The sequence below is a fragment of the Sebastes umbrosus genome, chromosome 4, assembly GCF_015220745.1.
Source record: "Sebastes umbrosus isolate fSebUmb1 chromosome 4, fSebUmb1.pri, whole genome shotgun sequence".
In the NCBI taxonomy this organism is placed as follows: Eukaryota; Metazoa; Chordata; class Actinopteri; order Perciformes; family Sebastidae; genus Sebastes; species Sebastes umbrosus.
Window position 1 is genome coordinate 36611079 of NC_051272.1, and position 19694 is coordinate 36630772.

The 19694-nt window shown below is 41.9% G+C and overlaps 2 protein-coding genes across 4 annotated transcripts in view; both read right to left on the reverse strand.

Moving 5' to 3' along the window:
• Nucleotides 1–141: 141 nt before the first annotated feature.
• LOC119487053 (ovochymase-2-like) lies at nt 142–3006 on the reverse strand. Its single transcript, XM_037767708.1, has 4 exons — nt 2774–3006; nt 2571–2668; nt 607–704; nt 142–496 (listed from the first exon to the last, which is right to left on the reverse strand). The coding sequence occupies exons 1-4, from the start codon at nt 2844–2846 to the stop codon at nt 232–234; spliced, it is 534 nt and encodes a 177-aa protein (XP_037623636.1). The 5' UTR covers nt 2847–3006; the 3' UTR covers nt 142–231.
• Nucleotides 3007–13178: 10172 nt separating this feature from the next.
• far1 (fatty acyl CoA reductase 1) overlaps nt 13179–19694 on the reverse strand; it is a 37131-nt gene continuing 30615 nt past the window's right edge. For 2 of the 3 annotated variants that reach the window (XM_037767687.1, XM_037767686.1), the window contains exons 12-13: nt 16667–16794; nt 16188–16347 (exon numbers count right to left, since the gene is read on the reverse strand). In XM_037767687.1, coding sequence (XP_037623615.1) covers nt 16188–16347; nt 16667–16794 — 288 coding nt within the window. Of the gene's footprint in view, nt 16348–16666; nt 16795–19694 lie in introns of all 3 variants that reach the window. The other variant, XM_037767685.1, reaches the window with a different exon arrangement.

The following is a 19694-nucleotide window of genomic DNA, read 5'->3' on the forward strand; positions in this document are numbered from 1 at the left end:
ACATTGAGGGGAAAAACATCTGAGAATTGAGAAGTCTTAACTTTACAAGAAAAAAAGTCGTAATATTACGAGAATAAAGTCATAACTTTACGAGAAAAAAAGAAAACAACACGTAAAATTACTACTTTATAATATTATAACTTTATTCTCATAATACTACAACTTTTTTTTCTCGTAAACTTCTGACTTTTATTATCAAGATTATTTCTCATAATATATTCATTTCCATTTTTATAAATCCACAGGGAGCCACTGGAGAGGAGCTAAAGAGCCGCAGGTTGCTGACCCCTGAACTATACGGATTGTCAAAATGGAAAACCTGCCCAGTAGAATGTGCTGATCCAGCTCCACCAGAGCTATGTCATAGGTCATAGGCAAAGCGTGATTGTACTTCTCATGGACTGAGACAGACTTGATGGTAAAGACTTGCTCCTCTTCATCGTCCACTCTCAGGTCAAACTCTCCCACCACCACTCTCACACCACTGAGAAACTCTCTAGACACAGGAGAGAAGTGTTGGATTCATCAGCGTGCAGAGCAGGAACACATAGAAGGCGCTTTAAATTGTAGCACCAAAGAGGGAACAGAAGAAAGTAACAACAGTACTTTGAGAGTGATGTAAAGCAGTGTGCAGCGGTCATTATCCAGCGATCAGTCAGGATGGACCCTGCACAGAAATGAGAACCCCTGTTCTGCAGGGAAACCTGAGCAAAGAGAACGGATACATACAGATGTAAGCCAAGAGAAGTACCTGCATGTCACTGATTTATCATTTGGAGCAACAGTTTTTCTTTCAGTTCAGCACCAGTGGGAAAATGAAAACCTCTGAACGCTCTAAAAGCAGCTCGAGTGAGCCCTCTTTTAAAGGAACCCTTCTGATGTACAGATTTACAGACCTGCCTCTTCTTCTTCCATTTCTTTCTAAAACACATGAGCGTGCCGTCTTTGCTCAACTCTGCACATCTCCACCAGAACAACCTTGTTGATCCCCACCAGTCTGGTTTGAAGCCTCGGCCGACTGACAGCAGCTTCGCAGATAAAGCAGCCAGCATGGCTAAATATTCAGAGGTTATCTTGGTTTCCATTCTTTTGCTACATTTGGTCTCGCCATGCTTGACACTTTAAGCTGAGCATACGCTGTACAGTTTCAGCAATGTTGTTGTGTACTTCCTGCTCCTGCTGTACGAGGAGATCGTTTGCAATTTAAAGCCCAAGCTCAGGTTTTATGTTCCAGCCACGGCCTGAGTGCTCCCACTGTATACGTGTAAAATAGAAAGAAAAAACCCATCCGGTCGGCTCCTGAGGGCCGTTCTGGCTGTTGACAGTTGTCAATAAAGATTTGTTTGAAAGCTCCGAGGCAGGTAAAGTTTGTTTGCTAGCAGAAGTCTGTACGGGTCACAATGCTATCAAGACAGAAACGTGCTGCCTTCATCATATATAAATATATATATATATATATATGTATATTATAAATTGTATATTATAAATTGTATATTGGAAAAAATAAATATGCGCATATAAGAAAAGAAAAGATAACAACTAGTCAATATGATTAAGTTAAATATGTAAGTCATGAATTGGTATTGTGATTAAGTTATATTATAAGTAATAAATTGGTATTCTGGATTGATAACAAATGTATATTTTGATAAGGATAATTATATCAGTAATTAATTTATATTTCTGTATGACATAGATTAAAGGTAGTAATTATAGTTGGACATGTTTAGGAAAATGTAATTAGAATATATGTATGGCTCAATAAGGAAGCTGGTTAATTATTAATGAATGACTTATTGAGAAGGGTTGGGATTAAATAAGTTTATACTTCTTCTCACTCCTTTTGGAATATGTAAATCAAGGCATCAAGTGTTTGACAATTTATTTTTCTTATGCTTTTCATTGTATGTAAATACTACTTATTTCTGGCTGTCCACTCGTTGGTATGATCATTCTCTGTTTCTTTATTTTATTTGTTCAAAATAAATTTTGAAATAAAATGAAAAATCATCTGTGCAATCCTGTCTGCTGGAAAAAAAAAGGCAGCGGCGTAACGTTATCTGGACTTTCAGGTGGCCAGGAAGACGTGGACAGTATGGCTTGTCCATTTTGCAGAGAGAATTGGAGGTAAGCCAGCTACGTTTTAGTAGCTATATAACTTTTGTAGACTACATCGTTATCTTGATAGCTACTCTCTGATTACTGTAAAAAGAGGAGAAAGAAGGCTCTGACGTTGGCTCTGCTTCAACTGTGTGAGAGCCTGTAGTCGGCCGACCAAAATTTCTGACATGTCAGCAATTCCGATGTCTAACGGCCGGTCGGGAGGAGTTAATCGGTCCTCGGTCCCCCCCCCCCCCCTTGTACACTGCAAGACAAACGACGCACAACAAAGCTGAAATTCGGTCCGACTCTAAAATGAGTCGTGCGGCTCAAAATTCGGGCCAGAAACGGGCTAAAAATGGTACAATGTATACCCAGTGTAGAAAAAAAACACAAATTATCATGCACAAAAAAACATCAAAATTTGTATCATCATCATCATGTTCAAAGAAGAAGGGTAAAGCACTGACCAGCCATGGATGTGATCCGTCTGTGGCCTCGGCCCCTCCGACCACCCTCAGAGAGTGAACCGTGGGGCTCCACACCGGAGGAATCCCACACTTTGAACCTGACGGACAGGATGAAATCTTCTCAGGCTTCCCACATTCATTGCGTTCATTAAAGACATGTAAGGTCCTATGTGTCTGCCTTCCATGTCCACTATATCACTCACCTGTTGGTGCAGCATTGATGCCAGCGGGCTTTACCCAGAACCAGAGAGAGAGCAGAGTGGTGGCGGTCCTCATCACGAACACACACACATCAAGAATGGGTCCTCCTGGGAAACCAACTGCTTTCTAGACCCGGTGTGTGTATGTGTGTGTGTGTGTGAGGGGGGATACTCATTAACAAGCCAGTAAAGTCTTGCAGTGGGTGGTTTGTGCGTTCACAATGAAATGCAACTGCAGTAATCTACGGAGAGAAAGTGTTGGCACTCTCAAGGTCAACCGTGTGGTGCGTTCCTACGGCAACACAAAGAGCCCGGCTGCTGAGGAACCATCCTAATATGCAGACGGTGATCCAGGAGAGGCTAGCTGCTGCTGCTGTTGCATTATGTGAACACACATGCTGACGTACATGCAGATGGAGAAAAAGGAGAAGAACAAGACTCGGTCAATACTAAGTATCTGTCTGGACCGTTTATGGTCAGCATGTGAATTTGTGGCTGAATTGTTACACCAATAGTCAGTGGTCATGTCTATTATGTTTTGTGAACAGTTTTTTCCACTTATGTTTGATTGAAAGACAACTTATAATGAAGCAAATGACATTCAGTAATAGTAAATGGTAACATTTACTAGTCAGTATATTATACATTTTATACAAGGTGAAAAGGTATTAGCATGACATACAGTATGGAAGGTTAAACGTATTTCAGTTTTTTATTAAAGCATGTGTATCAAAAGCATTCATCATATAAGTGATGTCTAACAATATATACATACTTCACTAAAGTGTATGTCATCACTGACGTTGTTTCTGCCGTATTTATTCCTAGATGGAGTGTTAATGGAGCAGCTACAATGTTAGCATAGCCTGGCACTGATCGATCCAAACTCCATTCAGAAAACAAGCATTTTAAAAGTTGTTTGCTTGTCGTCTTGCGGACAGACCAAGGCATATAGAAAGGAGGCTGGGTCACACGTCGTATCTTTGGGGGTATTACACAGTAATGCAGTAAAATCTCACCTGTACTCGCCGAAATTGAGACAATCGCAACGCACGAGCACAGCTTCAGTTACACTGCGCATGTGTTATACCCCATACCCCAAGACACAAGTCTGCCCGTGACCCAGCCTCCTTTCTATAAGCCTTGGGACAGACCCGACAAAACATGAATTCATACTTTTTACTAATCAGCATCATTATGTAGTTATTTCGGCTTCACGTTTGATCCGTTTACAACAACGTCGCTGCCGTATTTATGCCTAGATGATGTTATGTTGAGTGTTGATGGAGCAGCTACAATGTTAGCATAGCCTGGCACTGATCGAACCGAAAACTCCATTCAGAAAACAAGCATTTTAAAACTTGTTTGCTTGTTGTGTTGCAGACAGACTTGACAAAGCATGAATTCTGTCTTTTTACAAATCAACATCATAATGTCGTTATTTCGGCATCATTTTGATCCGTTTATTGAAATTAAATCACAGCACAGTCTGTTTGTTATGAACCCAGACACAACTGTGGTTATTTCTGGAGGAAAGCGAGGCGAAAATTTGCTTAGCGCTTGGTGTGAATGCACGGTAACACAATACGAAGCACAACATAATGTAACTTAAACGAACATAAACAATAGCACAAGCACAACAACGGCACGATGTAATGATACATTGAACCACTGACACGCTCCCCAGAAAACATAAACACAGAACTGTTCTCCGCCTTTTTGAAAGAGCAACGACCAATGAGGAAACTCCAACATCGGGCCGACCAATCCTGTAACTTCATCACTCAGTCAGTCGGTCAGTCACTAGCTGACAGACTGGCATTAGTGGGGCTGGCCATCTGCGGTCCAGCCAAAAAGATGAGACGATTTGATTTTCATTTCAGAAAAGAATTCCATTGTTGATGTTTTTTGATTTTGTATGTTAGGTTTAGACCTGTCCCAGGGTGTAGCCCGCCTTCGCCCAATGACAGCTGGGATCGGCTCCAGCCCCCCACCACCCCCCCACGCGACCCTGAATAGGACAAGCGGTTACAGATAATGGATGGATGGATGTTAGGTTTACAGAAGTGACCGTCTCCCTGAGTCAAAGAGCTCATTGTGAAAGCCTGACCTTTGAGGCAAAGCTTTACAAGAAGGGATACAGGAAACCACATTCACTTTATGATTGAGCTGTTGAAGAGAACAGCGTGAGTCAGACATGTGGCCAAAGCAGTAAAAAAAAGTTTTAGAAAGCTTGGGTTTCGATCCTTGAATTCTGTCACAACTAGTTTTTACCGATGCGTGCCGCCTACTTGGAACAAATGTCAAAAGTCCAGACAGCAGCTCTGTGTGAAGCAGCACTTTGACATTCTTTATGTACCCGCTCTACAAAAACAGAAACACTGTGGGTCGTAGAAACAAAACAACTATAGTTGAAAGACGCAAAAAGTGACGGAGAGTTGAGGGGAACTGCAGAGTCGGGTGATAATTCTCTGTGGGTTCGTCACCCGGCGGTCCCGTGTGTGTACCACCGATCAGGGCTCAAGAAGAGTCTCCGATGTCAGGGTGCCGTTGTCACTGAGAGCCGCGGCACACACAGGGATAAACTAGCGCGCTGGCTATGCTAGCTAACCTTTATTTTCCCATGATCGTGCCCGGTGGATGACAAAAATACACAGTGTAAGCAAGGCTTATCTTATAAAACATAATATTGGTGGCGGTGTTGTGGGCACCCTGGCCTTCCTCGGTGCCGTGATCTACATCATCACCAGTGTTTATCCCCTGAAAGGCTCCAAACCTCTCAGAGCCTCTGCTCGAGCCAGGATCGGTGGCACACACTGGGCACTCTGCGGGGCGGCGAGTCCTATGATGGAGAGAACAGGCTCGGTGGCATCAGCCTGGAGGTTCCCACTCTGAACCAGATCAGCCTTGGGGAGGAGACCGGCAGCGGGTCCGCGAAACAGTTCAGCTTCGGACGGTTGATCTGCAGCCCTGTTTTAAATTTAAAATGAATACAAAATAAAGTAGTTTTGCAGTTTACATCCACGTCTGTCCAAAATGTCATAGCTTGTTAGAGGCCGTTCAGCGTCTATAAACGTCAGCCGTGCCGCTTTCATTCTTTTATCCAAGGTGCAAAAACCTGCGAGCTGTGATGACATCGATGATGACATTAGTAATTTAGCAGTAGAAGCCTAACTGACTAAACTAAACTAAGTCAAAACAAAGATAAATGGATTTCCAGCACCGTAAATCCCTCACAGTAACTTTACTGCTCCACGTGTCGGTCAGTCTGACCTTTCAACTGGATGTTGGGACGTTCTCGGACAAAAAGGGTGAGGCAGTAAAATGAAAGAAGAGGCTTTTTGCCGCAGGCTGCGAAAGAATCTGAGATAATTTTGTAAAAGCTAAAAGCGACAATAAAAATTACAGTACACAAAGGGAATGTTTGGCGGTACGTATGTCGGAGTTTAGTGTTTACTGCTGTTGCCGGGCAGCCCGCTTTCCTTTCCAGTACCACTCGTTGACTTCTTGCTTATCTACAGAATATTTTGTTTGTACGCCCCCTGGTGTTTCGAAGCATATTGTAACAAACAATGCATTGAGCATAAACTCTGTGCATGCTCATAGCGCTCGACATCTACGGTGGCCCACCGTCTTGCGCAAGTATAACTACAGTTTAAAGGTCCCATATTGTAAAAAGTGAGATTTTCATGTTTTTTTAAATTATAAAGCAGGTTTAAGTCCTGTATAAATACTGTGAAAGTATCAAAACGCTCTATCCACAGGGAGATACACACAGCCTGTATTCAGAAACTCTGCATTTGAAACAAGCTGTCAGGATTTTTGTCCATTTGTGATGTCACAAATATATAATATTTAGACCATTGCACAGTTTTAAAACGTAAACATTCTAAATGTGTCACAGTTTATTCCTGGTTTCAGTGTATGTGAATAACATCAGCTGACAGGAAGTAAACATGGACCTAAACTGTTGCCTAGCAACACAATTCCGTTGAAATGTGCTAAAACGGAGCGTTTCAGACAGAGGGTGAATACAGATATATTCAGGCAGACAGTATGAGGAAAATAAAGTTTTTTGAACATTACAGCATGTAAACATGTTCTAGTAGAAACACAAAATACAAGTATGGACCTGAAAATGAGCACGATATGGGACCTTTAAGCGATTGGGAACACTTGCGCGTCGCTCCTGTGTTTGAGTGCGCCTTCAGGGTGTATACATTTACAACAATGGATTTGAGGGCAAAAAAATCGCAGCATGTGAATGTCCCCCTATTTGTATTTGTGTGAAATTGTCATAATTAGCATATGAATTCTTGAGTTATGGCCAAACACATGTTTTGTGAGATCACACTGAGCTTACACTTGACCACCAAAATCTCAATTGATTCTTGAGTCCAAGTGGACTTTTGTGCCAAATTTGAAGAAATTCCCTCCAGGCGTTCCTGAGATATCACGTTCACCAGAATGGGACGGATATACGTAGGTATGGACGGAAACATTATGCCTCCGGTCACTGCTGTCGCTGGTGCGGAGGCATTATAAAAAATAACTAAATAATAAAAGGGGAAATTAAATAGAAGAGTAGCTAAATAGGGGCATTAAAGGTCCCATATCGTGCTCATTTTCAGGTTCATACTTGTATTTTGTGTTTCTACTAGAACATGTTTACATGCTGTAATGTTCAAAAAAATACTTTATTTTCCTCATACTGTCTGCCTCTGTCTGAAACGCTCCGTTTTAGCGCATTTCAACGGAATTGCAACAGAATTGCATTGCTAGGCATATTTCAAACGCACAATTTCTGAATTGTGTGTATTTCTCCGTATATTGAGCATTTTGATAGTTTAACATTATTTATAAAGCACTTTAACCTGCCTTATAATATAAAAGACATGAAAATATCACTTTTTACAATATGGGACCTTTAATACAAAGTAATAAATAAATCAAATTAAAACAGAAATATAATTTTATGTCATTTATGACAATTAATTTGATCAATTAATTAATGCCTACACTTATTTTTTATATTTGTTTTATATATATATATATTTTGGTACATTTAATGGGATATTATTGTATTTATTGAGTCATTTATTTATTTTTGATTTTGGCAGATTACGTCCTCCATAGTAAAGTAGCAAAACGGACATCTATGTATACAAAAATGATCCAGATTATTAATTTATTTTAAGTGCTAAAATGCCCTCTCTTTCTCAGATACACAGTATAGTTCAGTAAGAGCATGAGGGATTGTGTGTGTGTGTGTGTGTGTGTGTGTGTGTGTGTGCGTGTATGTGTGTTTTGTGCCTCTGGGCACCCACTCTAAGCCCAGTAAGCCCCTGGTTCCTGTTTGTGCAACCATCCGTCACTGTTTGAGCCAAAGTGGACTTAATGGAAGACGACCCAGGAGGACGCAAATCATAAAAAAGCGAGACTGGAATTTGCCAAAATGCATATTGACAAGCCACAAAGCTTCTGGGAGAATGTCCTTTGGACAGATGAGACAAAACTGGAGCTTTTTGGCAAGTCACATCAGCTCTATGTTCACAGACGCAAAAATGAAGCATACAAAGAAAAGAACACTGTACCTAATGTGAAACATGGAGGAGGCTAGGTTATGTTATGGGGCTGCTTTGCTGCATCTGGCACAGGGTGTCTTGAATCTGTGCAGGGCCGTGTGGGGCCTGCTGGGCCACTGGGCTGCACGGCTGGTTGTGACTCAGTGCTGGTGATGGTTGCTGGGCCGCGGTTGCTATGCGGCCGTTGCCAGGTGTTGCAGAGGAGAGCACAACATACTGAGGGCTCCCATCACTGAAGGACTGTTTTCACCATCTAATGAGCCACATATTGAATGGATACATGAAGAGAGGCCAGCTATCAAACAGTCACCGCTGCCTCTCGTCTTATTGTCTTTCTGTCTTCTGTCCGTGTGAAGCTGCAAGAGAGAAACTATAAATCCTGCTCAGATAGTTCCTCCCTCACAGATCAGTGGCAGAGCATTTGTCTCTGGCTTCACTCAATCAGAGCATCAGAGACTCTTGAGGGTATTTACACACGTAGGCAAAATTGTTGGTACCCTTCCGTTAAAGATAGAAAAACCCACAATGGTCACTGAAATAACTTGAAACTGACAAAAGTAATAATAAATAAAAATTCACTGAAAATTAACTAATGAAAATCGTTAGTTTGAAATTGTTTTTGAATTATGGTTCAACAGAATCATTTTAAAAAACAAATGAATGAAACTGGCCTGGACAAAAATGATGGTACCCTTAACTTAATATTTAGTTGTACAACCTTTTGAGGCAATCACTTCAATCGAGTGATTTCTGTAACTCTCAATGAGACTTCTGCACCTGTCCACAGGTATTTTGGCCCACTCCTCATGAGCAAACTGCTCCAGCTGTCTCAGGTTTGAAGGGTGCCTTCTCCAGACAGCATGTTTCAGCTCCTTCCACAGATGTTCAATAGGATTTAGATCAGGGCTCATAGAAGGCCACTTCAGAATAGTCCAATGTTTTGTTCTTAGCCATTCTTGGGTGTTTTTAGCTGTGTTTTGGGTCATTATCCTGTTGGAGGACCCATGACCTGCAACTGAGACCAAGCTTTCTGACACTGGGCAGCACATTTCGCTCCAGAATGCCTTGATAGTCTTGAGATTTCATTGTACCCTGCACAGATTCAAGACACCCTGTGCCAGATGCAGCAAAGCAGCCCCATAACATAACCTAGCCTCCTCCATGTTTCACATTAGGTACAGTGTTCTTTTCTTTGTATGCTTCATTTTTGCGTCTGTGAACATAGAGCTGATGTGACTTGCCAAAAAGCTCCAGTTTTGTCTCATCTGTCCAAAGGACATTCTCCCAGAAGCTTTGTGGCTTGTCAATATGCATTTTGGCAAATTCCAGTCTCGCTTTTTTATGATTTGCGTCCTCCTGGGTCGTCTTCCATTAAGTCCACTTTGGCTCAAACAGTGACGGATGGTGCGATCTGACACTGATGTACCTTGACCTTGGAGTTCACCTCTAATCTCTTTGGAAGTTGTTCTGGGCTCTTTGGTTACCATTCGTATTATCCGTCTCTTCAATATGTCATCAATTTTCCTCTTGCGGCCATGTCCAGGGAGGTTGGCTACAGTCCCATGGACCTTAAACTTCTGAATAATATGTGCAACTGTAGTCACAGGAACATCAAGCTGCTTGGAGATGGTCTTATAGCCTTTACCTTTAACATGCTTGTCTATAATGTTCCTTCTAACCTCCCGAGACAACTCTCTCCTTAGCTTTCTGTGGTCCATGTTCAGTGTGGTACACACCATGATACCAAACAGCACAGTGACTACTTTTCACCCTTTAAATAGGCAGACTGACTGATTAAAAGTTTGAAGACACCTGTGATGCTATTTACAGGACACACCTTAGTTTAACATATCCCTATGGTCACATTATTTTACATCTTTTCTAGGGGTGCCATCATTTTTGTCCAGGCCAGTTTCATTAGTTTGTTTTTTAAAATGATTCTGTTGAACCACAATTCAAAAACAATGTCTGATTTTCATTAGTTAATTTTCAGTGAATTTTTATTTATTATTACTTTTGTCAGTTTCAAGTTATTTCAGTGACCATTGTGGGTTTTTCTCTCTTTAACAGAAGGGTACCAACAATTTTGCCTACGTGTGTAATGTCCATGAATTCTTTATGTAAAGCTGGAAGATGCCAAAGCATTTTATCAGTGTGTTTCATTGTGTAAAGTGGATTTATTTGAGCTGGGAAGATGCCAAAAAACGAACGCTGTGAGCCAATAGGGAGATAAAAACTAAGACTGGCATACAGCTGATTCTTCCTGTTTGACCACATGCAGGGCTCTGTCTATTACATGGAGTTAGCGCAAGCCCCCAGGAAGAGCGGCGGTCGTCGATCCCAACTTTCGTAGTGGCCAAACGGCGGTACTACAACTTCCGTGTCCGTCACGTGATGCCATTGGGCCCAAAAATACTTTTTCCCATAGACTTACATTGGGAAAGAGACGTCTGTAACTCAGAGGATAATTTTTTATGAGGTGAATCAACTCCCCAGTATGAACACTTTAATAGTCCTTATTTAAAAAATGAGGTCCTAAAAGTTGTAAAACGCACTAATAGCTGAATCCAGAGTTATTTCCCTTCCTCTGTTCATGTGAATGAGACCCAGACCGAGGCCGGAACGCAAGCTGTGACGACGGCGTGATGTTGGGACCGCCGTGACCGAGTCATGTGACCGAACGAATGCTACTGCGCATGTTCCATGTGCCCAAGATCCGGGTACTTTTCCAGGCGGAAGTCGAGCCATTTTGTCTTCATGCGCCACTGAGCAACTCTCATAGGAATGAACGAGGCCCCGCCTCCAACGCTGTATCCAGTTCTCTTTATACATCCATGAGTTAGCGCCCCCATGCAGCTGTGTTTCTTTTGTTTTGTTTGCTCTGTGCAGCAAGGAGAAGTCAATTTCAGATTCTGTCAAATCGAAGTGGTGTTCCAGTTAGGCATAATTAAAACAAAACATTTGACTTGATAAGTCATACAATGTCAAAATTAAACCATACCAGGTCAAACTTTTTTTCAAAATTTTGTAAAAATTCCCCAAATTCTGGGTTGACATATTTAGAATCTCACCCCCTCTCTACTGTGCTCTGACACTAGAAGGCTGTTTTCACATTCATCTGCTGAGATATTCAGTGCCGTGCAATGGCAACCTTTAACCTCTGCACATTTTCGTATTCGGTGTCACGTCTCACACTTATTTGTGAGTGGAGTTGTGTGTAGGTTGTTTAAAAAGTCCTCATCACATAAACGCTGTGAAAGATCAGCAGTGTTTATACCCATACAGGGGCAGGTAACATGACCGACTACTGGTTCACATAAATGCTGTTGTGTCTGATCTGTTGCCCTCACTTGACTCTGGTTGCTAAGCAAACTGACGCTGGAGATTGTGTCTGGATATTGTTTCACACTGGAGAGGTCTTGTTTCTCACTGCAAGTGAAGATGTTGAAGACAACCCCCCCATCAAGCCTCATCTCAGAGGACATGAGTTTCCTACTTTGTCATTTGTTTCACTGTCAATCACGTGGTCTACAGAGAAATCAAACGTCTCGATCAGCAAGAGGATTAAACAGTTTATTCCTTCTTTTTTTGGTTTACAAACAAAAAGGCACCCATTGATTTATTGTTTTTGGAGTTTCACATTGACAATGGCAAAAACTCCTTTTCCTCCTTCTGAAAGTGAACACAGTGTGCTCACCGTGCAAGCAGGAGCAACGAAACGACAGTCACCTCAAGAACCACATGAACACATTTAAAAAATGAGCATTGACACTGTAACCAGTCTGAAACTATCCCAACCTCAGAAGAGAAACTTATTATTAACTATGCTAGTACGGCCATGTTGTGTTGGCCACGTGAAAACAAGAAAACCATCACTCCCGCTTTGATACCAGTGATCAATACACCAGGCCATCGGAAGGAGAAGAAAACAGACTGGTAACATCTGTACATGAAAACAACAGTGCATCATCACAACGGATTGTTTTGAATATCCACAAGGAATGAGCCTTTAGCCCTACATGGGAAAAGTAAAGAATGATTACATATACAGTATATAAACCAGCTGGAGCGCCAAATCCAAAATGAGAGTTCCCAAAGCTGTGATCCATTATTCATATAGTTTCCTTCACAATGGTTATGTCATGTGAGATTTCTGGATTTAGATTTTTTCATTAGTTATTTGAAGTGGAAAAGGGTGATGTCACACATTTCTATGCACCAATCAGGATTTAGCAACGCCTGCCAACATGCCCGTGTCGATCAAATGTGATCCGACCACACCCGTACAGCCCTGGTGACTTTCTGATTGTTGATCGCTCTGAAATGAAGACTATGACAACCTGACAGACATAACTTAAAGGAATAGTTTTGGGAAATACGCTTATTCTCTTTCTTGCCAAAAGTTAATTTTGATATCATTCATGTTTGCTGGAGCCAAAAACCTGTTAGCTTAGCTTAGCATAAAGACTAGAAACAGGTTGAACCGCTAGCCTGGCTCTGTCCGAAGATAATAAAATCTACTAATCAGCACCTATAAAGGGTCGTGTCTAGAGGGTAACCTGCAAATTGCAAAAACTCTTGCAAGACTCGCTGCCCGACGACCTATCATAACCTTATATTAATCATTCCAGGTCAATGCCTAATGCCGGGTACACACTACACAATCCCCCCCTCCCCCATCCATCCTTCCTTCGGGAATTTTCAGTACAAATTAGTGCAAAAACTAACCACTAATTCCCCCTCCCCGCCGTCGGCCATGTTTGTTTACACTAAAGTCACGTTTGATCGCGAGATATTTTGTGAGATTTCCGTTTTGGTTTTTCTTAGTCGTGACACTTGTTGTTCATGAATGAATTTGTTAGTGTGTGCTGGCTGTTTGGGCCAAATCGTTGCTCTCCACACACTACAGGAACAAAACTGTTCAATTTAACAGAACATGTCGTCATGTGTGGGCTCTCCCACATTTTCAAAATCTGTTAAGCCTTAACCTTAACCATCTCACCGGAGTTTTGCAATTTGTGGGTTACCTTCCAGCCACGACCCCTATGAAGCTCTCTAATTATTAACATGTTGTATAAACTTGTCTCATCTGTACAAAAACCCGACACGTTGCTGTGCAACGGGGGCGTCTTCTCGTCATCGTGAGGTTGCTAGGCAACCAGCAGAGACTGGAGAAAGTCCAGAGATTATTGCGTATTTACTGATGAATATTTCATGTTATACACAAATACTTAGATATTTAAAACTATGTTTTCAATTATTTGCATAATGGATCAATGTAACTCTATTAAGGATTTGTTCCAAGTGGAGTAGATGCTGATGTTTGATGAACAAACCATTGGTAGGATTCGGTAGTTCCTCTCACTTCTCAAGAACAAGCTTGAAGAGAACCCTAAATCAGACACACCGTTGCTTTTCTCCCAACAAGCCATTCGGCATCGCCGAACTGACCTCCTCACTCGACCCGTCACAAAGCAGATGGAGTTACAAACAGCAACAATTCATCACACGGCACACTTCATGTTAAAATGACAGCCAGGAACAGCGTTGTTAGTTTAGTTTAGGTTTCAGGAGTCAAAGGAAGATTCTGGCTGTGCGAACAAGTCAGGCTGCGTTATTCTGCTATTACATTCAGAGAGGGAAAATTTACAAGTACATACTATACAGTAAAGTCACGTACAGTAACATTTAAATGGAGCTCTGGACAGACCGCTCTTCCTGTTGACGTATTTACAGCAGCTGGAGTTGCTTCAGGAAGCTTGTCGTCGGTAAAATAGCCACGCGATATCATAGCATAAAAAATACATCTGCATTTCATCGTCTACCTAAATAGAGCTGTACACAAAATAATTAGAAAACATAGATCTGATTGCTCTCTGTTCACATTGTTAGAATATTGGAAAAAAGTTCAGGCACGACTCACAACTTGCACTCGTCTTTCCACCACCAAGTCACATGATCCTTTGTAAAAAATGGCGTGAAAAACACCGACATCGCATTCCTTAATGAAAACAGGACATTCACAGGATGGACGTGTCGCTGTTTTGAAGCCGCTATGGCCGAAGACACTCTGAGCAGACACATGCAAGCACGACCAGGGATATGCACACGGTCACACCCTAATAAGTAACAGACAGGTAAACCTCGGGCATGTTAAACCCAAGACTTAATCTGGCAAAGAGGGGTTAATTATGAGCCTCATGTTGCCAATTCTGTAACAAAATCGACATTTCTTATGTAACAAGACGGAATGATGAAGGCAACAGAATGGTCCAAGGGTTTCCCAGCAGCTTATAAACAGCATGAGCACATGACCAAAATCCTGCACACTTCTATTTACAGAAGCAACTCAATGAACGAGTAACATGACAGACCAGGACCCATAAAATGACTCGATCACACGGAGGGAGATGACTAACAGAACCTTTCACACAGAGGGGGGCGAGCTACAGTTGGAGCTACCTGAAAGTAGTGTAATAACAAAAGAGTCATCACCCACAGTGACCGACTGGTCCGTGACCCAGTAGGTCAACCGGTACTGAAAAAAAGAGTTTCAATTCTGGAGTATAGCGTAGAGAAAAGAAGCCAGAAGTGACAATATGTTCTGTTCTCATCCTCCACTGAGCTACCAGTCTGCCAGCTAAGAGGTATTTTGGCAAAAAAAAAAGCTTGAAAATCAAATGACTTTCAGATATGAAAAAAGAAAAAAAAGAAAAAAAGAAAAAGGAATTAACCTGCAAGAAAAACAAGCTTGATTTGTAAGATGATGCTGATGTGAGAACAATGAGTTGGTAGGCACTGACTGGATAAAGCCATCGGATTACAATCTACGTTGTGCTTGGTCCTAATGAGGGAACGAGCCCTGGGGGACATTCAGGAGTGCACTGGTGTTGAGTGTGTGTCTCTGAAGAGTAAAAGACAACTCTAGGTAGGGCACTCTCTCTCTCTCTCTCTCTCTATCTCTACCAAGCTGTTGGGTGTAAAGGGCTTTGGTCTGCTTTAAACAATGATCTCTAGAATAGTCTGTCCCTGAACAAGCCTCTGCTGAATCCTCCTTCAACTGCCTCCAACCAAATGTGAAAAAACCTGGCTCCGCCGCCCCAGAAAGCTGAGAGCAGCATGCGCTTTTGCCGAGCAAAAGCTGCTGCCAGATTAAAACCCTGCTGAGAATACCAGGTTTTTATAACATTTCAATAGGCCTTACAAGCAGAAAAAAGAACCACACACAAACTCAAGGGAGAACAAGAATGAAAACAAAACCAAAAAGTTGAACTTACACAGCAGCTGAAGTGGTTACTGTTCAATGAAAGATTTAGCTCCAGAAGAAGAAGGAAGCCTGGACTGACTCAAAACTCAACTGAGGCTTCTTGAAGCAGAGCATCAGCCAATGCATAGCTTTGTTTTTCAGGCAGCCAGGCGAGCAGACCGACGAGGTGGAGCAGGTTTGGGTGCCCTGCAGCAGTAAAGCTGGCACCAAAGGGGGGTGGGGGGGGGGTTGGACTGTGTGGACATGAACAGAATGATGATCCTGTGTCTTTAACTAGTCCCAGTGCTGTTAGTCTGAGTTTTATGAGATGCTAGAGATGGGGTTAGATGGATCGGAAATATGCAACAGTTAGACGTGCTGTGGACTTCCAGGCTCGTCCAGCAGCTCCCGTCTGTGTTCATGGGGGTTTAACGGTTCCACTTAGTCCTCGAGGCAAACGCGGGGGGCCAAGAGACAGACAGCAGGAAAAGCTCTCATCATCCACGGCCGGTGGTTCTTCTTCAATTCTTGGCCCCCTTGGCCTCGCCGGCCGCCGCCCACCGCCCCTCGCCCTGTCCCGGGCTCATTATCTCATGGTGGAGGAAGCTCTGAAGTAGGAGAGGAATTTGAAGCAGAGGCTCACCACGAAGTACCAGATGTTTCTGGCCATCTGGGAGCGGGCGATGAAGACGCGCCAGATGAGCACCACCAGGACGGTGTTGAAGGTGTAGCGGATGTTCCTCAGCCTGGGGAGACAGACAAATCATGGATTTCATGAAGACGTGAAGTGTGAGACGGTTTATTCTGAACACACGAGTCTAGTTCTCCAGACCCTCCCCTTTTAATCTAAAGTTTCTGAATACTCAATTATTCACATGAGCAGGAAGCTGGGAGGATTACTGCCACTCGGACTGGACTACCCACTCCATGATAATCTGACACCCCTCCCCGCCCCCCCACTGGTTAATGGAAGGTTGGACTGAAGGATATGTATCTACTGTATGGTGTCCTAGAGGACTACTACGCTGGATTTGTTGCCGTGTCTCGATGTGATTCCACTCTTACTTGTTGAGGTGTTTGCGTGCAGCAGGCAGACCCGACAGCTCCTCGTTCAGGACATATTTTTTGGTGCCCATGCAGTAACTCTCCATGTACTCCGCCCAGTGCAGCTGACGCACGTCGAAATTAAACACCTACAGAGATCAAAACACAAGAAACATTCTCAGTCACCTTTAAAATGATTGGTATCAGAGGTATGACATCTATTATCAACATTTAGATTTGGTGACTTGTTTTAGTGGCTGGTACCACTAATGTAGATATTACAGAAGGGAAAAAAAGGATGGTCGTCCCTCACTCTGCGGAGGACAAAACATTGGTACATTTTAGTCTGTAAGATCATCTCTGGCAAACTTCTGACTTAATTAAGCCGGAAGTTTGTAATTCTCCAAAACAGCTCTAATCTAAGGTCACATTAATGGCTTCAGTTTAAAGTTCCTTCTATCAGTACAGAAGCCTATTCCACTACGGTCCTTGGTCCAGGAACCATCTGCAGGCCAAGCTTAAACCTGAGACCCTGATCTCTTTAAATGATTTTAAACATAGAGTAAAGGAAGTGGTCACTGCAAGCTGCAGTTGTTTCAATTAAATAGCAAAACACATGACCAACATGCTGCCCTGTTAATGCACTGGATGATGACGTAATGTATTTGTCGTACCTATTGTTGCCGTTGTGATTTAAATGTTCTTTTTATGTGTTGGATGCTGCTATTTGACCCCGTCTTGGCTATAGGTCTCACTTGTAAAAGAGGTTTAAATCTCAATGTGACTTCTTAGTTAAATAAAGGTTATGATGATGAAATATAAAATACAAACAAAAAATGTGTTCAGCCACCATACACTGATGGATGATTGAAGTTTTTTGGGAATTGTGAAAAAAAGCAACAGTAAATATATAAACACTACATCACTATAAATCAATATTAATCTAAAATGTAAACACTATTTACTGTAAGTCTACAGCCACATCGGTGGCTCTGTGGTACTATAACCTGAATGCTAATGCTAGCATGCTCTCAGTGACACTGTTAAAGGTCCCATATCATGCTCATTTTCAGGTTCATACTTGTATTTTGTGTTTCTACTAGAACATGTTTACATGCTGTAATGATAAAAAAAACCTTTATTTTCCTCATACTGTCTGCTTCAATATACCTGTATTCACCCTCTGTCTGAAACGTTCCGTTTTAGTGCATTTCAACGGACCTGCAATGGAATTGCGTTGCTCGGCAACAGCTTGGGTCCATGTTTACTTCCTGTCAGCTGATATCATTCACATCCACTGCAACAGGAAATAAACTGGGACACATTTAGAATGTTTACGTTTCAAACTGTGAAATGGTCTAAATATTGTAGATTTGTGACATCACAAAATTACAGAAATCCTGACGGCTTGTTTCAAACGCACAGTTTCTGAATACGGGCTGTGTGTATTTCTCCACGGATTGAGCGTTTCGATACTTTCACAGTATTCAAATAGCACTTCAACCTGCTTTATAATATAAAAGACAAGAAAATCGTACTTTTTACAATATGGGACCTTTAACATGCTGATGCTTAGCAGGTAACATCTACCAGCTTTACAATCTTAGCTGAACATAATTAGCACTAAACTCAGAGTTCAGCTGAGGCTCATGGGAATGTCATTTTCTTTCAGATATTTGGTCATTAACCAAAGTATTGGTCCAATTCCACATTTGACCTGATGATGACGATGAGTTTAGAGATGACCTTGGTCAGTAAAACCAATCCTCTAGGGAATACACACTATGGACCATGTAGACCAGAGATAAACCAGCGCTGGTTCTACGGCGCTGCCCCGAGAGACAGAGACACAGCAGGCCTTTTTTCACAGGTGTTACTATTAACACTAACAATGTGTCAACAGCTAAATTGATTCTATAAACTCGTTGGAGATGAGCCAGGCCTGAGCAGAATCAATCACCGGCGCCCAATGCACGCCGGTTAGATTTGTGTCCGACTTGCTCTAACGTCATGCACACGTTGAGCAGCGATAACCTCACCAGATTGAGGTGGCCGCAGTTTTTAGAGCCAGGCGTCGCAGTTGCTCTCCACCGACTGCAAGACCCAGGGCATTATGGGAAACGCATGGCTGTCGCCTGATCAAAGAGCTGATTGGCTCTTAACAAACACCACGTGTTGTAGAAAGTCACATCTTTCTGTGTAATTGTAATATTTAACGCTAGATTGTAGGTTATTAGTCTCATATTGTGCGATGAAGGTTTCATCTGTTAACAAACACATCTTGTGTGGTTGATAATAATAATAATGAAGGTTATTAATATAGCACTTATAGCACGGACATAAAGAGAATAAAGGATAGAATCCGATGCCAGATACACGCACACATTTACACATAGATTTACAAATAAATATAAATAAATCTGAATGTGGTCTGCAAACTACAAGTAGCCTACAGATCGGATCTAACAGGATGTCACTATATCTGGGACTTCCTGTAAGTTCTTTGAAGGCCGCTGGAAACTGTCCAATTAGACCACAGCTTTTTGTAAAAAAAAAAACAGGTAATAAAGGATGATCTGACCTAACGTGGACAACCGGTGAAAAATATCACTTCATTACTAAGGTTGGAATTGAAATAAACAGGAATATATGATAAATATTGAGTTAATTGTTGGAGTTATGGAGAAGGTGTAGGATCATATACTTCTTCCAACTTCTTTCCGGACATGTAATATTTATTTATGTTGATTATTTGTTAATTGTTTACTGTTCATTTTATTAGTTATTCTTGTTTTGTGTTTTACTGAGGTATTTGTTACATGTTCACAATAAATCATTAATTAAAAATAAAGTGAAACTTAATGGTGGTCACTGTCCACTCATATTAAACATGAATCCCAATTAGTGTATGAGCGTATGAAAATAATATGCAAGATAAGCATATAGTTTGTTATTATGAACGGCCGAACGGTGCGTCGCTTTAAATGCTGCGGCCGCAAGGAATTGTGGGAAGTTATTCTCTCTTTTTCTATGGTAAAGGATGCTCCAG

Excerpts from the sequence above, each read along its gene's own strand:
- LOC119487053 (XM_037767708.1), bottom strand. The coding sequence starts at position 2,846 with ATGAGGACCGCCACCACTCTGCTCTCTCTCTGGTTCTGGGTAAAGCCC. Across the intron at positions 2,669-2,773 it reads CATCAATGCTGCACCAACAG|GTTCAAAGTGTGGGATTCCT; the intron begins GTGAGTGATATA and ends CCTGTCCGTCAG. Across the intron at positions 497-606 it reads TGCTTTACATCACTCTCAAA|AGAGTTTCTCAGTGGTGTGA; the intron begins GTACTGTTGTTA and ends TCCTGTGTCTAG.